Raw genomic sequence first — 12,605 nt, 5'->3', positions numbered from 1 at the left:
TCGCTCCTTTTGGGCCCGAAAGGGTGACCGGATGTGCAGGGAGTTCTTTAGGACGCATGGCCAGAGAGCTGCAGGTGATCAGCTTCGGAGTCTCAGGACAGCGGAGGGTCACATCGTTACGGATCCAGGGGAGGTCCTGGGGTTGGCCACGGACTTTTACAGGACCCTCTTCCAGCAGGAGCCGCTTGCCCCTCGTGCCAGTCGTGCCCGTGAGGAGGTGTGGAGGCACATTCCATCCCTGGTCCAGCCTAGCATGCAGGCGACGTTGTTGGCGCCTTTCACCTCGGATGAGATGTTGGAGGCCTTGATGGCTATTGATGGTCAGAAGTGCCCAGGTGAGGATGGGCTATCCCGAGCTTTCTTCACCTCCTTCTGGGACCAGATCCATCAGCCCCTCCTTGCAGCTCTGCAGGGGATTTTCAGCAGCGGTCGGATGCCAGAGAGCCTCTCCTCGGGACTGATTTGCCTCATCCCGAAGGGAGGAGATAGACAGGAGATTCGCCAGTGGCGTCCGATCACTCTCCTTACCTCTGCCTACAAAATCCTCGCCAAGATGATCAGTGCCAGAGTTCGGCCTCTACTTTCAGACCTCGTCCATGACACTCAGACAGGCTTTGTCCAGGATCGCAGTATCCTGGATAACGTCTTCACCTTTTCAGAGGCGGCGGAGTGGGCTCAGCACAGCGGATCACACCTTGCCATTCTACTTCTCGATTTCGAGAAGGCCTACGATCGCGTGGATTGGTCCTTTTTGGAGGGGACTCTGGAGCGGCTAGGTTTCCCGGCAGGTTGGATTCAGGGTATCTCAGCTTTGTACAGGACAGCGTCTAGCAGAGTCATCATTGGAGGCAGGTTGGGCGAGCGCTTTAGCTTGGAGAGATCAGTACGTCAGGGCTGCCCCCTGGCTCCTTACTTGTTTCTCTTCTTCGCCGAGGCCATGACTTACTACCTTCGGGCGAGGTCCACAGGGCTCAGGGGTATTCGCCTTCCACTCCGGGAGGACACGGAGCTCTTGGACTCGGAGTACGCAGATGATACAGCCCTTTATGTCCAGGACGACGAGCGGATGCTAGAGAGGGTGCGGATGGCCCTGGAGGTTTTCTGCTCGGCCGCTGGGGCGAAAATCAATTGGAACAAATCCGTTGGTTTTCTCACAGACCCTGGGGCGTGTTCTCAGTGGGGGCGATTTTTGGGCTTCAGATGGATTCCACGTGGACAGACAGCTAGATACCTTGGCTTCCAGGTTGGCCTAGACATCACACCAGCTCAGCAGTTTCTCCCGGTGCTAGATTCCATCCGACGGAAGCTGGCTTTCTGGAGCACTGCTAAGCTCTCTCTTGCAGGTCGTGCCTTGGTAGTCACAGGTCCTCCTAGCCACGGCTTGGTATGTGGCTTCCTGCTGGTGCTTCTCGAGATCCAGCGTGGCACAGCTCAGGAGGTTGGTTCGGAACTTCCTTTGGTCTGGGGAGGATGGTCATAGAGATATCAGAGCCAGGGTTGCGTGGCAGACAGTCATTCTTCCGCAGGCTGAGGGTGGCCTGGGGGTCATTGATCCAGAGCTTCAGAGTCAGGCCTTGTTAGGCAAGCTTGTCATTCGCGGTTTGACCCCAGGGGGGCAGACGTGGAAGATGCTACTTCAGCAGGGAGTCGGCTCTTGTGTCCCGCGCCGAGGTGGAGATTGGCTACCGTCCTTCAGGTGGATCTTCACCTCCGCCCCGCTCACTCAGCCCCGTTCCCCTCTAGTTCGTAGCCTCCTCATGGTCTGGAGGCGGCTCCGTCTCAGTCTCATTCAGTCCCCTCCCAGCTGTCAGGAGGAGATCGATCGCCAGCCGCTTATCTGAAACAGTCAGGTCAGAGATGCCGAGGGCCTTCAGTTGGGGGAGAGATCACATATCAGGTGGGACGGTTGGATGAGGGGCCCAGTCCGATCCCTGCGTGTCTGGAGGGATACGTACAGACATCTAGAGATGACAGATCTTGCAGACGCAGCTGGAGGTGCACGTGGAGCCCAGGCGAGACGCATGGAGATCGACGGAGCGATCCCAGCGGCTTGGTTGGCCCCACCTGAGCCCCAGATCATCATGCCTGGTGACACCCGATGGCTGGGACAGTTCACCCCCCGTGGCATTCCACTGGTGGTCGCAGGACGTTTGGATGACTCTTCTATTTCCTTCTTCGCGGTTTCTGGGGAGGGACGACTCAGGACAGAGGGTGCGCTCATCGACCCCCTACTCCCGTGGCAGAGGGTTCGGGTCGTAGGCCTCTTGGGGAAGGTCTGGCATACCGACCCTAGCATCGAGCAGGACCAGGTGCAGCTCTGGCGTCTTTGGCTTTGGGAGGGGCGGGCCTTGGCAGAGCTTGATTGGGATCCAGGAGAGTGGTGGTGGCCAGAGATTGTGACAGGTCAGGGGCCGACCTCTTTCTTCGCCTACAGTACGACTTTGGGCAGGCGAGTTCTCGGGAGGATGCAGAGCCGCCCCCCCACCCAGCGACCCAGCTGGTACGCACAGGGTCTTTCCAGGTTCTTTTTACAGGCATTCTGGAAGGCCTTGTGGGAGAGTTGGCGGCCACGGAAGATCTCATACTTCCTGTGGCTTCTTGCCCACAAAGGTCTTCCAGTGGGGAGCTGGCTGAGGCAGATAGGCCAGGACGGATGTTGCCAGATTTGCCATGCGGATGAGGAGACACCAAAGCACTGCCTGTGGAGCTGCACTCGCGCCCAGGAAGTGTGGAGGTGGACTTTTGGGATTTTTACTCGCGCAGCACCAGAGCTAGGATTGATCACTTGGGGCGCGTTCTGTTGGTGCAGCACCGCACCTGGTCTTCATCACTTTTTTGAGGCATGTCAGCAGGACCCCACTTTCCTTGTCACACAGGGCACGTGGGGACCGCTCGAGGGTATCCCACAGCACCTAGCAGAGGCTGACACAGGAGTCCGGGAGAGGCAGCCAGTATGGGAGATTATTAGCAGCATTACAGGGTGGCACATCTGGACCTCGCGCTGTGCGCAGATCCTCGGTGGCACCTCCTTATCGACTGCCCAGATCATGGCGGAGATTTGGAGTGAGATTATCCATACCCTCAGAGGCCAGTGGGACCAGATTCAGGGAGACTCCCGGGCCGGTCAGGAGAAGCGGAGACGCTTCCTCCGGACTTGGGACACACAGGGCCTCTTCTTCGAGCAGACTACGCAGGGCCTTCGGTGGCACTACTCACCACCCCGATGGCTGTTCGTTCATACTCGTTTTCTCCCTCCGTGAGAGGATGGTTTTCTATTTTGCTACCTTTTAGGGCTGTGTCCGATTTGTGACCGCAGCCGTCAGCTATAAGCTGACCCCTTGTATCTTGTTCTCAAAGTAATATAATTAGCACTGTTTTTTCGGAAAAAAAAAAATATCTCAGACTTCACACGCATAGGTATGCCTCACTGAAAGGGAACACCAACACTAAGCTGGCTCACAGATTATAGGCCCTTACAATATTCTTAAAAGGGTTGGTGATTTAGCCTATCAGTTGGACCTGCCTTCTTCCACCGAGATCCATGATGTATTCCATTATCCTTGCTTAACAAGCATGTGGGAGGAGATATTCCAATTGCAGCAGAGTTGCCTCCTATGGATGAATCTGGGAAAATAGAGTACATACTAGAAAAGATATTGGGCTATAGAGACAAAATTCTCAGAAATAAGGGTTTGGTGGAGTACTACATTAAGTGGAAAGGGTTACCAGAGGAGGACTCAACATGGCAACTTGAGAACATTTTGTAGGAGTTCCCTATATCTTGACCTAAGCTGGATCCCTTTCCATCCACAACTGGTTACAGTACATGTACTTGTCCCCCCCCCCCCCCCCCCCCCATTCTGTTGTATTACTCGTGTCTATTAGGAGGGGATTGTAACATCAGTGAATGCGAGGGTAGCAGTCAGCTAGATAATAGGCCCTATTAGCCAATAAAGGGTCCCACTTATTCTAGCGACTCAGTACTTTTCTGTACATTTAGTAGGTTTTTTATGAGGGCTTGCCACATGGCACCCCTGTTGTAATATCCCATAAGCGATTAGGTGCTGGCCCACCTTTCTAAAACTATGTTAGGGGCTTTAGCTGTACACTTTCAGGGCATTCAACAGTAATGCAATCAAATTTCATTCTATGAATGTTGGTAGTCTTTTAGGATCAGCCTATTGGCTGCACATGTAAGGACCTAGCTAGCCAGCCACGTGGGAGCTGCTAAATCCCATGCCCTCTTCTAGTAAGAGTGATCTATCCTTTTCCCTCTACTTCCTTTTCTGCCATTTCTGCTATATAGTTTCATAGTTTCCCTAAACTAGTCACTGTTAGCAGCCTTAGTAGAAGCTATGTTTCAGACACATGGCAAAGCCACATCAATGATATAGTGCTGTGTGGCACCACATCGCCCTCTATCCATGGTGGATGTATGTTATGAATCAGAGAGGGCAAAGCTAGCATACTAACCTCCAAGTCATAGGCGTAATACATCAAACAAACCTTTAGCCTAATCCTAGAGCTAAGTCATCTTGACATGAAAAATCGATCCCATACTACGTGCCTTGATTGTGAGGGTGATGTTCCAAAGATTCTTGCTTACCCAAGGGTATTGACATCTAGTTCCAATTGCAAAAGAGAGAGATGTTATCCAAGGCAGTAGCAGCATTAAGGTCCAATTGCAAAAGGATATACATCACCCAAGGTGACAATGGTAATTAAATTATATGTAGGCATGGTTGCTTAATCCCTAGGACATCCATTACTCATTTGGAGTATGGAATAAGAAGTCCTCTTAGTTGATCAGTTTGTTTATTGAAACCAAGTCGCCTCTTCCCAAATTAATTTGGAAGACTTACATAGTAGATTGGGTGAAGATTCAGATTGGGGGAAAGTAATGCAAATGAAGCGAAAATTGGAAAGAACCAATGCAACAACGGCTTACCGAATGATGTAGTCCGAAAGGACAGTTGTGTAAGGCTCTGAATGCGTTTTTAGGCTCATGCTCACCATGGATAGGATAATGCCGTCGTGGGTTGTGATCAATAAAATCACTCTACTTCAATAAAGGAGTCTAGGGTCCCCAAGACTCGAGAGGATGGCACAATAATAAGTTTTTGCACCTTACATGTGGCATTGTGCCAACATGTTGCTGTAGGGCTTAATCTAGTTGTAGGGTTTGGGGTTCCCTACAAAACCCACTGTTTTTTTGTATTCTGGACTCGTGTGCAATTCATTTCAGTTCTCAAGATTTCTCCAATGTTGTGTGTTCTCTCTGTCTCACAAACTTCACAAGTGGTATCAAAGCCTCTCTCTTAGGGTAGTCTTGCCCGTGCGCGCATAGGCACACACGATGAGTAGCTTTAGCAGGAAGACAATAGCAGAAGACAAAACAGCATAACTGAACGTAGATTGCGGGACTGTGTGAAATGAAAGTACGAGTCATAAGAATGACTAATCCTAGGACTAGGGTTAGGACTGGTATTTCTAAAAGTCATACGCTGATTAACTGTGCAGGGTCTTTAATCAACAGGATTTTGGAGTATCTATTACCTCTTTGATCTATCTAACATTTTAGGGGCTGTTTTTTATTGGGGGGGGTGTGTGGAATTGCAGCCTCTGGTGATGACAACAGCGTGGTTGGATTGGCTATTGATCAAACGACTGATTCTGTTCAAATCCCAGCACCGAATGGAGACAGTGGGGAAAAGCTTCCCCCTGGTCCACTTTTACTTTGTATGACTCTTGAAGGAAAGCTGAGCCTCTTTTCTTTGGCAAGGTATTACTATTCTCCTTTGATGATGATGTTTTTCTGAAAGGGCTTGCAAAGAGCTGTATTAAGTGTTTTAAAGGTAAACTTTATTTTTCCCCCCCGGAAAGATTGTTGTATTATTTCTCAGAAAATATATACAATGAAGAACCAGTCATATAGAATCAAAATTCCCTTATACAAGGCTTGCTGGTTAACAAAAACCAGAGAAAACCAGAGAAAGATCCCCCCGATCTAGGACAATAGCAGAGAGAGGAGCTTTTCACTCCACAGGTTCCTCTTTGACAGGAAAGAGAGAAGGCAGCACATGGTGTTGTAGGTCTTGATGCGTGGCCTCACAATGAGTAAAGAGCTGGTGATGCTCCTGGACTGCTGAGTTAAGTTGGTAGATCTCTTCATTATAGTTATGAATGTCTTGATCAAGAAGGAACTTAGCCCTAGGAAAAAGAAGCAGCAGTTAGACAGCATAACTGTAAAAGCAAAAGGAAAACAACATTTCTGCATTAGTGACCTTGTTGTTAAATTGGAAGGCATTTCCGGAAATCCAAATGTGCCAGAGTGCATGTGTTCTAATCCAGGTCCAAGTGGCCTAAAGAGTCTTCAAAGCATCTTCCAAAAGAACGGCCTTCCAATTGATGGGTTCCCCTAGTTGTATCTGGACAAACTTCCAGACTCTTCTTGCAGTGGGGCATGAGATAAAAGGATGGAAAACATCCTCTTGCTTGTCAATGCAATCTCCCTAGAGATTCCCTGCGTCGATGCACCTCTCGCTTTTACCAGTAATCATTTCTGCAGACAAACTCTCTCGATTCCTCCATGAGGTTGGCAGCAGAGGGAGACGAGCGATGCTGGTATGCACGGACTCACAGATGGTTTGTGAGACTAGGGTTCCACATGGATAGGATACCTCCTTTTCAGTACAGTTTAGATGCCCCTCCGGTACTCCCACCCACCATCCCGATTGGGCCACACACCAACCAGGTCATTCGAGAGGATCTCCTGCAGCTACACACCGTTATGACCTGGTTGGAGCCGAGGGAGCTTCCAGTGAAGCTGAGTTTCTACAGAGATTACTGTCTTCATATTTCGGAGGAGGGATTCATCACACCACCGGGGTACATTGAGCTTCATATGCCTCACTCACTACGGATCTCCATCGGACAGTTTTGGGTATCATCACACCGCCTCCACATAGAGAGCGGCAGAGTAGAGGGGATTCCTAGGGAGCATCGCTTATGCATATTATGCGACTGTCAGGAGGTTGAGTCGGTGGAGCATTTTATTTTCAGGTGCCCAGTGTACTACGAGATCCGAGGTCGCTACCACTGCCTCTTCAAAGACGACTCCGGGCTCCTTTCTAGATTCCTCGCCTACCCAGATCAGAGATGCCTCGCGGCCTTCATTCACGAGGGGGTCCGACACAAAGAGTACTTACTCAGGCGACGGGGCTTGGCCACATCATCAGACACCTCTCAGAGTAGGATCACAGAGTTCTTCCCACCGAGTGACATTGATCGTTCAGTCTCTAGCCGCATACGTGACAAGACCTGGACCCGACGACCGTAGCACGACACACGAGACATCGAGGGGATACACAGATCACTCTAAGGGATCTCCCGTCATTGTTTAGACCACCCGGGATACGTCCCACGGGAGTCACGGTGGCTCTGGTCTTGTGTCGAGCCTCGTCCAAGAGACTGAGACGCATGGCATCCCTTGACAGGCGCCAGCGTCCCATCACCAGGTATGCACCAGCTAGGGCGACATGACATGGAGGATTTTGCTCCGCTCCAGTCCTTTTCTTTTCATTGTTACATCCAGATGTATTTGATTATGTATGATCAGACTTAGGGCTCAGCACGGGTGATGATGCTCGTTTCAGTAGCTCCACCCTTACTGTGATTTAGACCATAGTAGAGGATGACTGGCGAATACCAAGATCTGTAAGTAACTGTCGAAGTTAGACACACACTACTGTAGCGGTGAAGGCTGCCTTGTACTCAGCCTCACAGCTAGATGTGGCAACTGTTGGTTGCTTCTTGCTGAGCCAAGAGATACATGAACCGCCAAGTTAAAACAGCTGCTGATATGTGACACTCTGGTGTCGAAACAACCTGCCCAGTCACTATCCGTGTAAGCATGCATGGTAAGTGAACCCTGATCACCATAGAAGAGGGCTAAATCCTGAGTGCATCTGAGATATCTGAAGACTCTCTTCACTGCCTGCCAATGCTGTGAACTGGGCATGTACATGAACCTGCCGAGCTGGGATACTGCATATTGTAAGTCAGGTCTAGTGTGGCTTAAGTAAATGAGACATCCAACAGTCTGCTGGTAAAGAGTGATATCACATGGTGGGCTCCCATCATGAGCTGAAAATTGCAAGCCAGGGTCCACTGAGTAGAGATTGGCTCGCAATCCTCAAACTGAAAACGATCGAGGAGCTGTCCAATATACTTGGACTGTGACATCATAATACCCCCCTCAACATGAGCAAATTGAATGCCCAAATAATAGTGCAGCTGTCCCATGTCTGACATTTCAAAAGCTTGCTGCAAATCGGCCTTGAAGGCTATAATATGCTGAGTCTCAGGGCCCGTGATCAGCATGACATCCACATATAGAATCAGCACTAAAAAATCAGATCCACTCCCACGGACATAAAGAGTGGGCTCTGTGGGGCTATTTTGAAAAGCGAGGGACAGTAAGTGTGCAAGCTGAATGTTCAGCAAAGATTACATCTCTACTGACAATAATCTTCCCAATATTTGGTTGGTACAACCGATACCCTCTGCTCTCTTGGCTGTAACCAATAAATATGCATTTGATTGCCTTATCATCAAGCTTATGTCTCAGCTGAGATGGTACATGAACATATGCAAGAGACCCAAAGACTCTCATGTGTGAAAGTGAAGGCTTCCTGCCTTTCCATGCTTCGTAAGGTGTAACAGTCCTCAATGCCCTTGTAGGTGATCTATTCAGCACATAGTTGGCACACATCACTGCATCAAGCCAAAATTTATTGGGCAAGGACTTGGCCTTAAGCATGCATCTGGCCATCTCCATAGTGAACCTATTCTTTCTTTTAGGAACATGATTATGCTGAGGAGTGTAAGGAGTAGTGCATGAGTGAACAATGCCCCGTGAAGACAAAAATGCATCAAACTCATTCATGTGGATCCGGATCCGACGCACAAACACCCGTGACCTTTTCATAGCAATATGCTACTTTCCGCCAGACACATCCCACTTCGCCAGAGTGGCACGAGAGGAGGGTGAGACATCGCCATATGCACCCTTACATCAGGATATCCCAGACCTTTCAGCCCGCGAGGAAGTTCTCCTTGTTGGGGACTTCAATGCCAGGACGATGCCAGGACGAGCACACGCCAGGCACCACTCCTGGACTTTCGAGACGACTCTATCATGCTACCATACATGGACCTAGACGGAGCAGGTATGACCAGGACCTCATCGGATCGACACGGGCCTGTTACACCATATGGACACGCGCTCCTTGATCTGGGCAGGATGCATGATCTCATCATCTACAACGGGCTTGACCTATGGCCCTCCTCAGGTGGTTTTACTTGCTTCCCACACGGGGGGGGCACTAGTGTAGTAGATTACATCATGGGATCCCCTACCTTCACTTCATGTATCATCGACTTCAACGTAGTACCACTCCCTCCAGGAGCTAATCACACATACCTATTCTTCACTATTGCCACCCCACGCTTAGCCACACCACACACACCACATTGGAAGCACGACACCTACCACAACATACACTTTGATCACAGCCTCTCACCGGCCTACTTTGGATGCCTAAACAAACTCCTAACCTACATCGATCACATACCACTCGTAGAGGACCGTGCTGCCCTGATTAGTCGCACACTCCACGAGGCTGCCCTCCAAATCTTTCCCCACACCACACGGTCCACTAGACCACCACCTCTTGGTTCTGTACCCTGCAATAATTGGTACGATGCGGAGTGCAAGGCTTATCGCCAACAGCTACCAAATGTCACCTCCCGAACACACCAGACACGGTACACAAGTACCGACGTCTCGTACGTCGAAAGAAGCATGCATTTCTTCGTCGAAATGAGGAGGAGCTACTGCACATCTTGTACAGCAGCAACTCTAAGGATTTTTGGCGGAGATTCCTTGAGCGTAGGTCTCCATCACCCCTCACCGACATGAGAGTCTGGCACACGTATGCACACCATCTTTATGATGTCCCACACCAGCCCACTCCAGATCTCATACACACACCTCGCCCCACCACTTGCACGTTGTTCACCAGAGGGGGAGTCAAGGACGCGACATTGAAACTGCACAATCGTCGAGCTAAGGATCACGAGGGGCTATGCACTGAGTTTATCGCATATGGGATCGACACGTTAGCCCCGATCCTAGCAAAGCTATTCAATGACGCTGTTTGCCTTGGCTTCCCCCGCACTTGGACACTCAACACCATCACCCCTATCCACAAGGCAGGGGATCCCATGGACCCGAGTAACTACAGGACTATCATGATTGGACATGTGATGTCCAAGATCTATGCAGCTGTATAGGAAGCGTCGGTCAGCCTGTTCGCGGAGATGAGAGGGCTCAGAGCAGAGGGTCAGGCCGGTTTCAGGCGAGACCATGGGACTATGGATCACATACTCACACTCAGGAGTGTCATTGAGGAGGCCAGATCACGAAAGGAGGGGGTATATTGCTTCTTTGTGGATTTTCGCAAAGCCTTTGACACAGTACCTCGAGCTCGTCTCATCACACGCCTACAGACAGTGGGATTTGATCAGGAGATCCTCTGGGCAGTCATGGCACTGTATGAGAGTCTCAGGCCGAGTTTGGACGGGCGCAGGTCGGACAGATGAGATCTTGAGTACCACAGGGGTCAAACAGGATTGTCCCTTATCACTGACCTTGTTTGGCCTCTACATCGATGAGCTTGAGACTTTCATGGGGGCGTTCGGAGGGACCGGTTGCTCACTTGCCGGGATCATCATCAGGATTCTTCTTTATGCAGATGACGTGGCACTCTTGTCGTCCACACCCGAGGGGCTCCAACGACACCTGGATGCACTACAGGATTTTTGTTTATCCCATGACTTGGAGGTCAACCTTGGCAAGACCAAGGTCATGATCTTTAACACCTCTCGAGCAAGCATGCAACGGAAGCAATTTACTTTTACTTTCGGTGGGTCACCAGTTGAGATCGTATCCTCATACACTTACTTGGGGGTCATCTTCTCCGACCCGATCTTCGCGATGAGACCAACGATGCAGGCCAGACTAAGCAGGGGATACGCCTCACTGGCTCGGCTAGAGAGACAATGCTTCCACTCCCACTTCGAGGACCCTCGGACCAAGGCTCTTCTCTTCGACTCCTTGGTGCGACCAGCCGATATGTATGGCAGCCCTTGTTGGGGGCCTAACATGTCAAAGATAGAGTGGACACGGGTGGAGCGCCTGTAGATCCTCATGCTCACGGATGATCCAGGGGAAACCATCTGTACCACATCACATCATTCAGGCCGAGTTTAGTGCTTCTCCACTCTAGCTAGATGTAGCCTTTCAGACCATTCTATATCTACACCGGGTTAGATCATATGGGGACTGCACATCAGGGAGATAGAGGTTGCCGTGGTTGGCTCTTGATTCCTCCATGAGGTTGGCAGCAGAGGGAGACGAGCGATGTTGGTATGCACGGACTCACAGATGGTTTGTGAGACTAGGGTTCCACATCGATAGGATACCTCCTTTTCAGTACAGTTTAGATGTCCCTCCGGTACTCCCACCCACCATCCCGATCGGGCCATACACCAGCCAGGTCTTTCGAGAGGATCTCTTGCAACTACACACCTTTAGGACCTAGTTGGAGCCGAGGGAGATTCCAGTGAAGCTGAGTTTCTACAGAGATTACTGTCTTCGTATTTCGGAGGAGGGATTTATCACACCACCGGGATACTCTGAGCTTCATATGCCTCACTCACTACGGATCTCCATCGGATAGTTTTGGGTATCATCACACTACCTCCGCATAGGGAGCGGCAGAGTAGAGGGGATTCCTAGGGAGCATCGACGCGACGATCGCAGCATGACACACGAGACATCGAGGGGACACACATATCACTCTGGGGGACCTCCCTGTTTAGACCCAGGATACGTCCCACGGGAGTCACAGTGGCTCTGGTCTTGCGTCGAGTCTCGTCCAGCACAGCACCCCTTGACGGGCGCCAGCATCTTTCCACTTTTTGCTTTCCATCCTTTTCGCTTTCCGCTTTTCACTTTCATGCTTTCCTCTTTTTGCTTTTCACTTTTCGCTTTTCTGAATTTTTGCTTTTCGATTTTCCGCTTTTCGCTTTTCCACTTATTTCTCTCATTCTCTCTCCTCTACTCCTCTCCATTTGACTTTGTTGCTTTTTCAGGTTTTGTCTTATTAGTTGTATTTATCATGTATCGTGCTTCTTATTTGATTTTATTGTTTGTGTTTGTGTCATGACTATTGTCCAATCCCTTTAAAGTAGTCATGTCATCACGTCACACGTCTGGGGAGCAGAGTTCAGGTCAGCAGACCCCTCGGGATGAGCAAACTGCTCGTAGGAGGAAAGATCATGGACTCTACAATCTAGAGGACTTTCAGTCCATCCGGCCTACTCCTCAACCGGCTCCCCCTTCACAGACTCCTTTGTTAGGAGCCACAGGCTTCAAGAGTCCTAAGGATTGTGTGGCCTCCATGAGTCCTAAGGAGAGCTAGACCGATACTTCTCCTTGATATTCTCGAGACGGACCTCTGCCATGCTATCTCCTGTAG

General features: G+C 50.2%; 1 protein-coding gene across 5 annotated transcripts in view; it reads left to right on the top strand.

Annotated features, from left to right (window-relative positions):
• Positions 1-12,605, top strand: part of LNO1 (Nuclear pore complex protein) — a 171,740-nt gene that overhangs the window by 88,799 nt on the left and 70,336 nt on the right. For all 5 annotated transcript variants that reach the window (XM_087384480.1, XM_087384478.1, XM_087384481.1 and 2 more), the window contains exon 8: positions 5,620-5,782. In XM_087384480.1, coding sequence (XP_087240606.1) covers positions 5,620-5,782 — 163 coding nt within the window. The remainder of the gene's footprint in view (positions 1-5,619; positions 5,783-12,605) is intronic.

This window comes from Dipteris shenzhenensis, chromosome 14 (genome assembly GCF_047967505.1).
Source record: "Dipteris shenzhenensis isolate YYH24624 ecotype China chromosome 14, Dip_SZ_1.0, whole genome shotgun sequence".
Lineage (NCBI taxonomy): Eukaryota > Viridiplantae > Streptophyta > Polypodiopsida > Gleicheniales > Dipteridaceae > Dipteris > Dipteris shenzhenensis.
Note: the sequence above shows the minus strand (reverse complement) of the source record. Positions and strands in the feature narration are given on the sequence as shown.